This window comes from Lutjanus erythropterus, chromosome 3 (genome assembly GCF_056507025.1).
Source record: "Lutjanus erythropterus isolate fLutEry1 chromosome 3, fLutEry1.hap2, whole genome shotgun sequence".
Classification (NCBI taxonomy): domain Eukaryota; kingdom Metazoa; phylum Chordata; class Actinopteri; order Lutjaniformes; family Lutjanidae; genus Lutjanus; species Lutjanus erythropterus.
Window position 1 is genome coordinate 20,222,657 of NC_139319.1, and position 15,637 is coordinate 20,238,293.

General features: G+C 39.9%; 1 protein-coding gene across 1 annotated transcript; it reads right to left on the bottom strand.

The window, feature by feature from the left end:
* Nucleotides 1-23: 23 nt before the first annotated feature.
* On the bottom strand, nt 24-14,912 carry LOC146329941 (uncharacterized). The gene is made up of 11 exons (XM_084714461.1): nt 14,776-14,912; nt 12,215-12,266; nt 12,009-12,059; nt 10,186-10,284; nt 9,258-9,575; nt 7,331-7,690; nt 5,449-6,682; nt 4,185-5,359; nt 3,785-4,141; nt 2,953-3,445; nt 24-2,220 (listed from the first exon to the last, which is right to left on the bottom strand). The coding sequence occupies exons 2-11, from the start codon at nt 12,252-12,254 to the stop codon at nt 945-947; spliced, it is 5,403 nt and encodes a 1,800-aa protein (XP_084570587.1). The 5' UTR covers nt 12,255-12,266; nt 14,776-14,912; the 3' UTR covers nt 24-944.
* Nucleotides 14,913-15,637: the final 725 nt, after the last annotated feature.

Genomic DNA, 15,637 nt, shown 5'->3' on the forward strand with positions numbered 1-15,637 from the left:
TTAATTTATGTGCACAAGGTAGATCTAATATCTTTTAGGAAAAGACAAAATGGTTCAAATTATGAGGGAGCAAAGGAGAGCTTGGCTACCCTAAAAAGGACATAAACTCTCCCAAAAGTCAAACGTTTAACTTTTTAGGGGATCTCTAAAACTGCTATTACTGAAATAAATAATAACAGTCAAAATATGCCAGTCTGTTTATTTGCACATTACATTACAGTTTCTGAAAATTTATCTATTTTTGTTTTAGTTATGTATTTATTTATTTGTTTTTGCCTATAGACTGTCTAAAAAGACAGTCAGACAGAAAACATGTCACTGAGATCCGTTAATGCTTGCTTTTCATGGTTGTAAATAGAATTTTTGGCCCAAATGCCAAGTGGCGAGGTTATGTTGACTGGTGTGGAAGTTAACAGTTTACACAATGCTCTGTGCGCTGTTTGTTGTTTGAGCCACTGCAGCAGCTGCTTCTTGTCTATGGTTCTGACAAAGAGCAAAGGAGATCAACAGACAGACCGACAGAACATTTAGATCAGTTCCTGCTTGCCTTTCGTGGTCATAAATACAATATTTTAAATTCTCCACAGATAGAAGGTAAACGATAGGGAAGTGAAGACAGACAGTGACAGAGACAGTGTGAGACAGAAAGAGATGCATGCTGCAAAACAGCGATTTCTTCAAGCCTGTAATACTTAATGCCAGTGGTTCCCAAACTTTTTTTGTTGCATGGCGCCGTTTGTGTTGTGGTCAAAAGATACTAACTTGTTTTCACAAGATAAGGACTTTGTTATTTGAGTGTGTGCATAAGTTATTAAAATATTGTCTTTTAGGATTCTCTGTATTCATGAGAAAAAAAGAGGGGTGGGGCAGAGGAGTACTTCTTCCCTCAACATTAAATATTTTGTGGTACCAAATTGTAAAAGTTTACAATTATAGAAGCAGTATCAACTGGTAGTGAGATAGAGTGTGGGTGACTTTGCATTACCAGGTGACTTGGTGGAGATTGTTTCGACTGAGGTTGCATGAAATGGTGGGGAGGTGATGTTTGCTGGTGGTGAGGTTGCACCGATCAGTGGTGAGGTCAGGTTGATTGGTAATGAAGTTGCATTAAGTGGCAGTGAAGTTGTGTTGACTGGTGGTGAGGTTGCATTGACTGATGGTGAGATCATATGAAGTGGTGGTGAGGTTGTATTGAATGGTGGTGAAGTTGTGTTGACTGGTGGTGAGGTTGCATTTAGTGCTGTTGAGGTTATATTGACTGGTGATGACATTGTGTTGACTGGTGGCAAAGTTAAATTCAGTGGTTTTAAAGTTGCATTGAGCGGCAGTGAAGTTGTGTTGATTGGTGGGGAGGTGACGTTGATTGGTGGTGAGGTTGCATTGACTTGTGATGAAGTTGCTTTGACTGGTAGTGAGGTTCTGTTGATCACTGGTGAGGTTGCATTAATCGGTGATGAGGTTGCATTGACTGGTGGTAAAGTTACATTGAGTGGTGATGAGGTCATGATAACTGCTGGCAAAGTTGCATTAAATGGTGGTGAGGTCATGTTGATTGGCGGTGAGGTTGCATTGATTGATGGTGAAGTAACATTGACTGGTGGTGAGGTTGTATTGAGTGGTGATGAGGTCATGATAACTGATGGCAAAGTTGCATTAAATGGTGGTGAGGTCATGTTGATTGGCGGTGAGGTTGCATTGATTGGTGGTGAGGTTATGTTGACAGGTGATGAAGTTGCTTTGACTGGTTGTGAGGTTCCGTTGATCAGTGGTGAGGTTGCATTAATCGGTAATGAGGTTGCATTAATCGGTGATGAGGTTGCATTGACTAGTGGTGAGGTTACATTGAGTGGTGATGAGGTTATGATAACTGATGGCGAAGTTGCATTAAATGGTGGTGAGGTCATGTTGATTGCTGGTGAGGTTGCATTGATTGATGGTGAAGTTACATTGACTGGTGGTGAGGTTATATTGAGTGGTGATGAGGTCATGATAACTGATGGCAAAGTTGCATTAAATAGTGGTGAAGTCATGTTGATTGGCGGTGAGGTTGCATTGACTGGTGGCGAGGTTAGGTTGACAGGTGATGAAGTTGCTTTGACTGGTTGTGAGGTTCCGTTGATCAGTGGTGAGGTTGCATTAATCGGTGATGAGGTTGCATTGACTGGTGGTGAGGTCATGTTGATTGGCGGTGAGGTGGCATTCATTGGTCGCGAAGTTACACTGACTTGTGTGGAAGTGGCATTGATTAATGGGGAAGTGGCATTACCTGGATAGAGAAAATGGAAATATTAAAGTTAAATGATCATATAAATTCAATTTACTGTACTTTTATTTTTTTCCTTTTTCATTTGAAATGACAGCTACTGAGGTAATGTTAATGTGTTAGAATCAGTGTTTGTGTATGATAGTGGCTCCCAAACTTTTTTTCTGGCATGCTCCCTTTCAGAAGCTTAAAAAGTTAACACTTCCCATCCCACAATAATTATCAATCATTACCAATAACTGTGGAAGCAACTGATGAAAAAAGATTGAAGTTGAATCTTATTCCAATAAAGGTTAGCAGCACAGCAAACGTTTTTGTTTTCCCCGCATAGATCATAGCCATTTAACTTTATTTCACTCTGTACTTCTCCCTGGACAGCCATGCCACCCCTGCAGTGGCTCTACATCATGTATTATGTTACAAAAACATGAATAATTTGTGTTGTGGTCAAAAGATAATAACTTGTTTTCACAACTTAAGGACTTTGTTTTTGAATGTGTGCATAACTTATTAAAATATTGTCTTTTGGGACTCCGTATTCATGAGAAAAAAGAGGGGTGGGGCAGAAGAGTACTTCTTCCCTCAACATTAAATATTTTGTGGTACCAAATTGTAAAAGTTTACAATTATAGAAGCAGTATCAACTGGTAGTGAGATAGAGTGTGGGTGACTTTGCATTACCAGGTGACTTGGTGGAGATTGTTTCGACTGAGGTTGCATGAAATGGTGGGGAGGTCATGTTGACTGGCAGTGAGGTTGCATTCATTGGTGGTGAAGTTACGTTGACTGGTGGTGAGGTTGTGGTGGCTGGTGGTGATGTTGCGTTTAGTGGTGGTGGGGTTAAATTGAGTGGTGATGATGTTACGCTGACTGGTAGTGAGGTAACATCAACTTGTGTTGAGGTTGTGTTGACTGGTGGTGATGTCGTGTTGGCTGGTGGCAAACTTACATTCAGTGGTCTTAAAGATGTGACTGGTAGAGAGGTTGTATTGATCAGTGGTGAGGATGTGTTAATTGGAGATGAGGTTATATTAAATGGTGGGGAGGTCATTATGACTGGCAGTGAGGTTGCATTGATTGGTGGTGAAGTTTTGTTGACTGGTGATGAGGATGCATTGACTGGTGGCGAGGTTGGGTTGATCAGTGGTGAGGTTGTATTGAGTGCTTTTAATGTGATATTAACTGGTGATGAAGTTGACATTACATTCAGTGATTTTAAAGTTGTGTTGAGTTGTGGTGAGGTCATGATAACTGATCGTAAAGTTGTATTAAATGGTGGTGAGGTTGGTTCGACTTGTAGTGAGGTGGCATTGATTAGTGGTGAGGTTGCGTTGACTGGTGGGGAAGTCATGTTGACTGGCAGTGGGGTATTGATTGATGGTGAAGTTTCATTGACTCGTGGTGAGGTTGCATTGAGAGGTGATGAGGTCATGATAACTGATGGCAAAGTTGCATTAAATGGTGGTGAGGTCATGTTGGCTTGTTTTGAGGTCATGTTGACTGGTGGTGAAGTTGTCTTACCTGGTGGTGAGGTTGTGTTGACTGGTGATGAGGTTCCATTGACTGATGGTAAGGTTGTGTTGAGTGATTGTGATGTCGTGTTGACTGGTGATGAAGTTGTGTTTAGTAATGGTGAGGTCATTATAATTGGTGGTGAAGTTGCATTAAATGGTGGTGAGGTCATGTTGGCTGGTTGTGAGGTCGTGTTGACTGCTGATGAAGTTGCATTGAGTGGTGGTGAGGTCATGTTGACTGGTTGTGAGGTCATGTTGACTGGCGATGAAGTTGCATTGAGTGGTGGTGAGGTTATGTTGACTGGCAATGAGGTTGCATTGAGTGGTGATGAGGTCGTGTTGACTGGTTGTGAGGTTGTGTTGACTGGCGATGAAGTTGCATTGAGTGGTTGAGAGGTCATGTTGACTGGTTGTGAGGTTGTGTTGACTGGCGATGAAGTTGCATTGAGTGGTGGTGAGGTCGTGTTGACTGGTGATGAAGTTGCATTGAGTGTTAGTGAGGTTGTGTTGACTGGTTGTGAGGTCGTGTTGCCTGGCGATGAAGTTGTATTGAATGGTGCTGAGGTTGTGTTGACTGGTGGTGAAGTCATGTTGACTGGCGATGAAGTTGCATTGAGTGGTTGTGAGGTCATGTTGACTGGCGATGAAGTTGCATTGAGTGGTTGTGAGGTCATGTTGACTGGTGATGAAGTTGCATTGAGTGGTGGTGAGGTTGTGTTGACTGGTTGTGAGGTTATGTTGACTGGTTGTGAGGTCGTGTTGACTGGCAATGAAGTTGCATTGACTGGTGGTGAGGTCGTGTTGACTGGTTGTGAGGTCGTGTTGACTGGTGGTGAGGTTGTGTTGACCGATGGTGAGGTTGTGTTGAGTGGTGGTGAGGTTGTATTGACTGACAGTGAGGTTGTGTTGACTGGTGGTGAGGTTGTGTTGAGTGGTGGTGACGTTGTGTTGACTGGTTGTGAGGTTGTGTTGACTGGTGGTGAGGTTGTGTTGACCGATGGTGAGGTTGTGTTGAGTGGTGGTGAGGTCATATTGACTGGTAGTGAGGTTGTGTTGACTGGTGGTGAAGTTGCATTGAGAGGTTGTGAGGTCATATTGACTGGTGATGACGTTGCATTGACTGGTGGTGAGGTTGTGTTGACTGGTGGTGAGGTTGTGTTGACTGGCGATGAAGTTGCATTGACTGGTGTTGAGGTCGTGTTGACTGGTTGTGAGGTCGTGTTGACTGGTAGTGAGGTTGTGTTGACCGATGGTGAGGTTGTGTTGAGTGGTGGTGAGGTTGTATTGACTGGTAGTGAGGTTGTGTTGACTGATGGTGAAGTTGCATTGAGAGGTTGTGAGGTCAGGTTGACTGGTGATGAAGTTGCATTGAGTGGTGGTGACGTTGTGTTGACTGGTTGTGAGGTCATGTTGACTGGTTGTGAGGTAATGTTGACTGGTGATGAAGTTGCATTGACTGGTGGTGAGGTTGTGTTGACTGGCGATGAAGTTGCATTGAGTGGTGGTGAGGTCATGTTGACTGGTTGTGAGGTTGTGTTGACTGGTGATGAAGTTGCATTGAGTGGTGGTGAGGTCATGTTGACTGGTGGTGAGGTCATGTTGACTGGCGATGAAGTTGCATTGAGTGGTGATGAGGTCGTGTTGACTGATTGTGAGGTTGTGTTGACTGGCAATGAAGTTACATTGAGTGGTGGTGAGGTTGTGTTGACTGGCGATGAAGTTGCATTGACTGGTGGTGAGGTTGTGTTGACTGGCGATGAAGTTGCATTGAGTGGTGGTGAGGTCATGTTGACTGGTTGTGAGGTCGTGTTGACTGGCGATGAGGTTGCATTGACGGGTGGTGAGGTCATGTTGACTGGCAATGACGTTGCATTGAGTGGTTGTGAGGTCATGTTGACTGGTGATGAAGTTGCATTGAGTGGTGGTGACGTTGTGTTGACTGGTTGTGAGGTCATGTTGACCGGTTGTGAGGTCATGTTGACTGGTGATGAAGTTGCATTGACTGGTGGTGAGGTTGTGTTGACTGGCGATGAAGTTGCATTGACTGGTGGTGAGGTTGTGTTGACTGGTGGTGAGGTCATATTGACTGGCGATGAAGTTGCATTGAGCAGTGGTGAGGTCATGTTGACTGGTTGTGAGGTTGTGTTGACTGGCGATGAAGTTGCATTGAGCGGTGGTGAGGTCATGTTGATTGGTTGTGAGGTCGTGTTGACTGGCAATGAAGTTGCATTGAGTGGTGGTGACGTTGTGTTGACTGGTTGTGAGGTCATGTTGACCGGTTGTGAGGTCATGTTGACTGGTGATGAAGTTGCATTGACTGGTGGTGAGGTTGTGTTGACTGGCGATGAAGTTGCATTGAGTGGTGGTGAGGTCATGTTGACTGGTTGTGAGGTCGTGTTGACTGGTGATGAAGTTGCATTGAGTGGTGGTGAGGTCACGTTGATTGGTTGTGAGGTCGTGTTGACTGGCAGTGAAGTTGCATTGAATGGTGGTGAGGTCACGCTGATTGGTTGTGAGGTCGTGTTGACTGGCAATGAAGTTGCATTGAATGGTGGTGAGGTTGTGTTGACTGATGGTGAGGTTGTGTTGAGTGGTGGTGAGGTTGTGTTGACTGGTGGTGAGGTTGTGTTGACTGGTGGTGAAGTTGCATTGAGTGGTTGTGAGGTCATGTTGACTGGTGATGAAGTTGCATTGAGTGGTGGTGAGGTTGTGTTGACTGCTTGTGAGGTCATGTTGACCGGTTGTGAGGTCATGTTGACTGGCAATGAAGTTGCATTCAGTGGTTGTGAGGTCATGTTGACTGGTGATGAAGTTGCATTGACTGGTGGTGAGGTCAAGTTGACTGGCAATGAAGTTGCATTGAGTGGTTGTGAGGTTGTGTTGACTGGTTGTGAGGTCATGTTGACTGGTTGTGCAGTCATGTTGACTGGCGATGAAGTTGCATTGAGTGGTTGTGAGGTCATGTTGACTGGTGATGAAGTTGCATTGACTGGTGATGAAGTTGCATTGAGTGATGGTGAGGTCATGTTGATTGGTTGTGAGGTCGTGTTGACTGGCAATGAAGTTGCATTGAATGGTGGTGAGGTCGTGTTGACTGGTGGTGAGGTTGTGTTGACTGGTGGTGAGGTAAGGCATAGAATTCTTAGATGTTTTTGCAGTTTTGTCATAAAGTGTTGGTATCAGTACAAGTGTAAGAATTACAGTTGAGGAGTTTCCGTGCCCCAACATAAACAAATGTAAAGGAAATGATACAATAATTTAATGAAAACATTTATTCAATATATGTAGTCCTGAAAAATATTTCTCTATTTTGTATGCCCATATGAAAAGATTGCAGACACAACATAACTTTTTGCATAATATAAGATCCTGGTGTTGTTATTTTTTGTGAACAAGTTCTAAGTTTGTGTTCACAAGATCAGCAAGAACAAAACATGTCTGTACAAGATATATAAAAAATATTGTGCTTTCGGGACTCTCTGTATTAACAGAAATTTGAAAAAAAAAAAATGACAAGGTGATGGTGATGGAGAGATCTTACCTGGCAATGGACTTGTAGGTGATGAAGTGGCATTGAGTGTTGGTGAGGTCGTGTTGACTGGTGGTGAGGTCATGTTGACTGGCAATGAAGTTGCATTGAGTGATGGTGAGGTCATGTTGACTGGTGATGAAGTTGCATTGAGTGGTGGTGAGGTCGTGTTGAGTGGTGGTGAGGTCGTGTTGACTGGCGATGAGGTTGCATTGAGTGGTGGTGAGGTTGTGTTGACTGGTGGTGAGGTCGTGTTGACTGGTGGTGAGGTCGTGTTGACTGGCGATGAAGTTGCATTGAGTGGTGGTGAGGTCATGTTGACTGGTGATGAAGTTGCATTGACTGGTGGTGAGGTTGTGTTGACTGGTGGTGAGGTCATATTGACTGGCGATGAAGTTGCATTGAGTAGTGGTGAGGTCATGTTGACTGGTTGTGAGGTTGTGTTGACTGGCGATGAAGTTGCATTGAGCGGTGGTGAGGTCATGTTGATTGGTTGTGAGGTTGTGTTGACTGGCAATGAAGTTGCATTGAATGGTGGTGAGGTTGTGTTGACTGGTGGTGAGGTCGTGTTGACTGGTGGTGAGGTTGTGTTGACTGGTGGTGAGGTAAGGCATAGAATTCTTAGATGTTTTTGCAGATTTGTCATAAAGTGTTGGTATCAATACAAGTGTAAGAATTACAGTTGAGGAGTTTCCATCCCCCAACATAAACAAATGTAAAGGAAATGATACAATAATGTAATGATAACATTTATTCAATATATGTAGTCCTGAAAAATATTTCTCTATTTTGTATGCCCATATGAAAAGATTGCAGACACAACATAACTTTTTGCATTATATAAGATCCTGGTGTTGTTATTTTTTGTGAACAAGTTCTAAGTTTGTGTTCACAAGATCAGCAAGAACAAAACATGTCTATACAAGATATATAAAAAATATTGTGCTTTCGGGACTCTCTGTATTAACAGAAATTTGAAAAAAAAAAATGACAAGGTGATATGATGGGGAGGTCTTACCTGGCAATGGACTTGTAGGTGATGAACTGGCATTGACTGGTGATGAGGTTGCATTGACTACTGGTGAGGTTGTGTTGAGAGGTGGTGAGGTCATGTTGACTGGCGATGAAGTTGCATTGAGTGTTGGTGAGGTCGTGTTGACTGGTGGTGAGGTCATGTTGACTGGCAATGAAGTTGCATTGAGTGGTGGTGAGGTCATGTTGACTGGTGATGAAGTTGCATTGAGTGGTGGTGAGGTCGTGTTGACTGGCGATGAAGTTGCATTGACTGGTGGTGAGGTTGTGTTGACTGCTGGTGAGGTCATATTGACTGGCGATGAAGTTGCATTGAGCAGTGGTGAGGTCATGTTGACTGGTTGTGAGGTTGTGTTGACTGGCGATGAAGTTGCATTGAGCGGTGGTGAGGTCATGTTGATTGGTTGTGAGGTCGTGTTGACTGGCAATGAAGTTGCATTGAATGGTTGTGAGGTCGTGTTGACTGGTGGTGAGGTTGTGTTGACTGGTGGTGAGGTAAGGCATAGAATTCTTAGATGTTTTTGCAGATTTGTCATAAAGTGTTGGTATTAATACAAGTGTAAGAATTACAGTTGAGGAGTTTCCATCCCCCAACATAAACAAATGTAAAGGAAATGATACAATAATGTAATGATAACATTTATTCAATATATGTAGTCCTGAAAAATATTTCTCTATTTTATATGCCCATATGAAAAGATTGCAGACACAACATAACTTTTTGGATAATATAAGGTCCTGGTGTTGTTATTTTTTGTGAACATGTTCTAAGTTTGTGTTCACAAGATCAGCAAGAACAAAACATGTCTGTACAAGATATATAAAAAATATTGTGCTTTCGGGACTCTCTGTATTAACAGAAATTTGGAAAAAAAAAAGACAAGGTGATGTGATGGGGAGGTCTTACCTGGCAATGGACTTGTAGGTGATGAAGTGGCATTGACTGGTGATGAGGTTGCATTGACTGGTGGTGAGGTTGTGTTGACTGGCGATGAAGTTGCATTGACTGGTGGTGAGGTTGTGTTGACTGGCGATGAAGTTGCATTGAGTGGTGGTGAGGTCGCATTGACTGGTGGTGAGGTTGTGTTGACTGGCGATGAAGTTGCATTGAGTAGCGGTGAGGTCATGTTGACTGGCGATGAAGTTGCATTGACTGGTGGTGAGGTTGTGTTGACTGGCGATGAAGTTGCATTGACTGGTGGTGAGGTTGTGTTGACTGATTGTGAGGTTGTGTTGACTGGCAATGAAGTTGCATTGACTGGTGGTGAGGTTGTGTTGACTGGCGATGAAGTTGCATTCACTGGTGGTGAGGTTGTGTTGACTGGTGGTGAGGTTGTGTTGACTGGCAATGAAGTTGCATTGACTGGTGGTGAGGTCGTGTTGACTGGTGGTGAGGTTGTGTTGACTGGTGGTGAGGTAAGGCATAGAATTCTTAGATGTTTTTGCAGTTTTGTCATAAAGTGTTGGTATCAATACAAGTGTAAGAATTACAGTTGAGGAGTTTCCATGACCCAACATAAACAAATGTAAAGGAAATGATACAAAAATGTAATGAAAAAATTTATTCAAAATATGTAGTCCTGAAAAATATTTCTGTATTTTGTATGCCCATATGAAAAGATTGCAGACACAACATTACTTTTTGCATAATATAAGATCCTGGTGTTGTTATTTTTTGTGAACAATTTCTAAGTTTGTGTTCATAAGATAGTATCCTGTGTCAGCAAGAACAAAACATGTCTGTACAAGATATATAAAAAATATTGTGCTTCCGGGACTCTCTGTATTAACATAAAATAGAAAAAAAAAAAATAAATAACAAGGTGATAGTGATGGGGAAGTCTTACCTGGCAATGGACTTGTAGGTGATGAAGTGGCATTGACTGGTGATGAAGTTGCATTGACTGGTGGTGAGGTCATGTTGACTGATGATGGAGTTGTGCTAACTGCAAATGAGACATAAAAATTCAATGGTCAGTATATGGCAAGGAGATTCATAACATACAGTTATTAGTGCCTGAACACTGTCCGGTGTGAGGTGCACCCTTTGTCACATCACCACCAAATTCAGCAGTGTGGCCTTTATACAGTATATCTTTAATGGTTGGAGCATTAAGAGGGATCAGGGAAGGCTGGGAGTAAAAGCAGTGGAGAGGGCTGGGGTACAGGGGCAAAAATCTTGGGGGTCATGAGGGGGTCTAGGAATATGGTTGGCCAAAGGTTGCTTTGTTCCAGTTGTATTTCATGGTGATGTGGCTGTGTTGTGAGATAACACTTCCTGGTGGTGAGGTCATGTGGACTAGTGGTGAGATCATGTTGATTGATGGTGACGTTGAATTGACCTGAAAAATGTTTTTTTGTTTTGTTTTGCTTTGTTTACTGATTTACAAATTTGCTGTTGAGAAGTGAAGCTCGTAAAGTAATATCATGTTATATTGTGAGGGAGGTTTCAGATATGTATTTGTTTGACTAATCTTCCACCCTACCTAACTTTATTAAACTATGATCTCATGATTGCAAGATTAATAAAAACAATTTACATTTGGTTGGTGAATATGTTCTGAATGAGTTCTGAATGTATTGAATGAGCCTGAAAGACGGTTGCATCAAACACTTACTTTCAAAAATAATTGCCTGTAAAGTCAGCTTTCCACATCGCAAACTGGCTTTGTTTTATTTAACACAGCCAACATCAAAATGACATACCCTTTTCATACTAGATGTGGTCACTATAGGTAGAGGAGTTCTCTAATTAGTTAGAATTCCATAGTATTGCATATTTTGTACTCTGTATTTTTTCTTATTACAAAAATACTTAACTTACTGTTTATTTCAGTGACAAATTTTCAACCCCTTTCTTAATATTTTACAACTTCCCTAACCTGTCTGTGGCTCTCTGCTTCTAGCTATATGAAATAGGCTATATAATATATATCTTTAAAAACAGGTCATGAATACTACCAATATTAAAAAGTGCATTTTTTTTCAAACAGCTGGGTTTTTAACGAATGCTGCTCACACCAAAGTAAATTATATATTGTAATTATTGGTAATTGTTAAATAATTGTCATCTGATATTGGTATTTTTGTGGACAGCAATGGAGATATAAGTTAGAGGAATGTGACAAAGAAATTTAAAGAGATAGCAGATAAAATTTAAATAAATATCAGATAACAGACAATTTTTGTCTATTTGTCATAGCTTATCATTTAATGCTTTTCTTCATTTGAAACTAGACAGACTCCCATGTGGTTACTTAAATCAACACGTTGATTATCTTAAACAGATTATAATAATTATTATAGACTATTATTGTACTTAAAAACTGCCATAGGGTCTCTCTGTGGGTTCAAAGGTTATTACAGATGGCAAATGAGCTCAGCAATTACTGTTACTAGTTTTTACCCAGTTGATTTGATCAATTTAAACAAAAATATTTCTCAGTTCCATTGTTTTGATTATATAATGTACTATAAACAGTTTTATTAAAAAGAAAAAAGAAAAAAAAAGGTTTGGTTCACCAAAATTGATAACTCCACCTGCTACACTTGACAGGTCAATACAGATAACTATGAGCTTGCCTATGGCACATGTGCTTCTAGTTATTTTCCACAGCACATATTTGTTTCTGTTTGCTTTAAAGAAAGTACAGTAGTATCATAATGTTACCTGTTACATTTGCAGTTGTTGTGTTGGTGGCTGATGTTGTTCCCATTAGACCTGCAGAGAAAATGACAAAAACCTAAATTTCCTCCAATTCAAAATAACATCATTTTTTATATGTATTATAAATGATAATTTTCCCCACTTTATACACACATTCTCTCTATCTTAATCACAAACACACACACAGAAACATGCACTCCAAGACATACCCGCTAATAGGAGAAGGAATATGAGGGGTTCCATCCTCATTATGTCTGGCTCCTGTAAAACATGAAGAACTCATTATAATTACATTTTGAACAAATTTAACACACCCACTGATGTCATTTCAATATACAATCAGTTATTAGGTACCCCTGTCTAAAACTAATGCAGTCTAATACCAGCCCTGCAATAAATCATACCTTCATGAAGGTTATGATGTTGATTATAATGATTAGACTTTATGGTCAGCTTGGAGATTGTTGTTGCTTGTGGTATTGTTTAGTTGCATTGAGTGTAAGTAAGAAGTATTTCTAATATTCTGCCCATCCCATTTATTGTAATAAGAGTACTAAATGCTAGAGCTGCAATAATTAGTCAATTATTAACTAACTCTTAAATTAATTTACAAGTATTTTGGAAAAAAAAAAATCCAGCCTCTCAAATGAGAATAATTTCTGGTTTCTTCACTCCTCTATGATAGTAAAGTGAATAACTTTGGGCTGTGGACAAAACAACTTTTGAGGACTTCAGGTTGGGCTCTGGGAAACAGTGATTGACATTTTTCACTGATAATGAAAATAATTGTTAGTGTTAGTTGCAGCCCAAGAAAGCCTCCAAAATGATGACAAAGTTCAACACCTCTCTGAGGACCAACGGACCAAAAAAAAGAGCATTACATCTATGAAGGGAGGGTAAGCTGCATTAATTCTAGCTTAGTATCTTATGAACCAACCAAGTGTATAACATGCAACTCAAGTGTAACAATAAAACAAGAGTACTTTTGATTTAATGACTCTGGTTTCCTCAGTTTTCCATCCTCTGCCTCTGTGTGGCAGTGGTTCACTGACAAACACATCCTCATAATGTAGCAGATGCTTAAAAGAGATTACAACACTCTCGACACATTGTGAGTGTAAGACATGCTGAATCGGGTTTGTCAACATTCTGGAGAGACAAGTTTGGGTAACTTTGTCATATCTTATAAAGCTTTCTCGACACCTCCAGGACTGTTCAACATTCCAACAGCGGGTGTATCCTCCCACCCACAAGACTACTGCAGTTTCTTTGTGAGTTAAATTCTAATTTCTGTCATCTTAGTATTTTATTTGTAAGAAAATGATCAAATCACACTTGAAAATTCTGATATTAATTCTTTGACTGGTTTGTCAAAGCTAGACTCTGTTAAAAAAGGGTTAAAGCTGCTTCCACAGGCAACTTTTAAACTTTTTATATGGGCCAAAACCAGATAAAAAAAATCAGTCAGGTGTCTATCAAACACGTGTGATACAACACAGTTCAGTAGAGAAGAATGATACAATGACCAAGTCAACACACAAGATCATTATTCAGAGAAATTATCTTAATTGGATTATAACCAGGACTCTGCCACTTCAGGACTTTAACATTTTATTATCATTTGATAATGTGACATGACAGAAAGAATAAATCAAGCAAATCATTTAGCCTCCCTAAATCTCCTGATACAGTATTGATCTGTCAAATCCAATGGTTCTCAAACTTTAAAACTTTTTCTGGCATGTGCCACTACTTCAAAAGCTGAAGAAAGTTCATTTCCCACACCCCACTTTTTTTTTTTTTTTTTTATAAATCAGTCATTAACAATGTTTTCACCCCATTTGTTCCCGGGTCCACACCACAGTTTGAGAACCACTGGTTTAGGGTCATGAGTCCATCAACCTTTAAGTGTTAGATTCATGAGTGTTTGTGATAAACTGAATTTGTGTATAAGTATCTGAAGTAATTAGAATCAGAATACATTTCTATGCTGTGCAGATTTTCTCCCATTAGAAGCCATTGTTATATTTTCATATAATAAATATTGGCATGTATTTGTCAATAAAGCAATTGCCTTTACAAGGGTTAAAATAATTACAATTCCTGTCAGTCAATCATAAATGCTACAGCACAAGAATCTTTGCTCAGTATATTCATTATATCCAGTTGACAAAGCACTAAGGTGCTCATAGGGCAGCCACACCCTGACAAGCCAAGCATTGCAACCCATCAACCTTGTGTACTTCATTGTTAGAGTACTTCACTGTTACAGCCTTCAGAAAAATATGCTGCTCTTTTATTAATGCTTTGTTTGTTACAATTTTGTTGTTATTTAACAAAATATGGTATGATGGCACATTGGAAATTAAAGGTGTGTCAGAGAAAATACACAAACTCAGTAAAAAATTGCAATTTAAAGGCAGCACACACGTGTAAGGAAAAGCATGGGTTGCAGAAATTACAATTAGAATTACTTTGATAACTTAATTCAAAATCACACAATTCAATTTACAGTCACAAACTGTTGTGCAAAACACCATCAATTCAAAAGTAGTATGCATTGTATGTATTTATGTATGTATGTATGCAATGGATCATCAAAAAAAAATGATTAGAATTTAGTCTGTGGCTTACTGGCAGCCTTTAAAGTTAATTAGAAGATGCAAAGTAATGCAAATTGGTGATGCAAAGTAATTTCCTGTCATTCAATATTATATTTTAAATGTTCAGTTGTGCCCATCCATATTATTATAAATATTTGCCTTCTTACCCCTGTCGAGTTCCAAGTCCAACTGTGCAGCAGTATTGGTCAGTAATCAATGAATGGTTCCAAGCTGATCCCAAGAAGGCACCAGACACCTTACCTTCTTAAGTTAAAGGATGGAAGTGAAGACTTCCGTTCAGTGAGTGTGGGTTTTGTGAGTGAGTCTAGAAATTCTTGCTTTTTCAAATGTCCAACATAACTTGCAGAACTTGTTCTGCTGTACATCATTCCATTTGAAAAAAAAAAAACAGGGAACAGGAACAGGGCTTAAGGCACGATGTAAAAAGTTGGGGAGGGTAGAGAGATAAAAACACAATGCAGTGTGAGTAAATGAAAGCATCCTTGCTATTTCAGAAATGCATAACGTGTCTCAGTGTAGTCTCTGCCCCTTTTGCCAAAAGTCAACACTATCATGAGTACTTGCAAAGATCCGTGCTGCAAAGTTGATTTTTCTGTAACAACACAATTATTGTGGGAAAACAATAATTTTTGATAAACCTACAAAATGATTATCTGATTCATCCGAAAACAAAAAAATCAGTCAAAACAGTACATGATTCAAGTTGTTACTAAGTTACCAGTGAGGAATGAATCAAGAACGACATGATAATTAATAAATTGATAATGAGCAGTTCCCAATTAACTGTGATTTGAAGACTATATATTAGATAACAGAGAACAGAGTAAGAGATACTATATTAATGAATATTAAATATGAATAATAAATATTAATTAATAATTAGGTAATTATTAGTTAATAAATATGATCACTTTCTTCATGACTTGCTCCTGATTAACTACGAACCAGCCACTGAGTGGCACAAATTAGTGAGGACACATTAATTAGTAATTTGTTGTTTTAAGTTTG

Excerpts from the sequence above, each read along its gene's own strand:
- LOC146329941 (XM_084714461.1), bottom strand. The coding sequence starts at position 12,254 with ATGAGGATGGAACCCCTCATATTCCTTCTCCTATTAGCGG. Across the intron at positions 6,683-7,330 it reads TGCCACTTCATCACCTACAA|TCAACATGACCTCACAACCA; the intron begins GTCCATTGCCAG and ends CTGCACAACCAG. Across the intron at positions 4,142-4,184 it reads TCAACACAACCTCACAACCA|TCAACACAACCTCACAACCA; the intron begins GTCAACATGACC and ends CTTCATCGCCAG.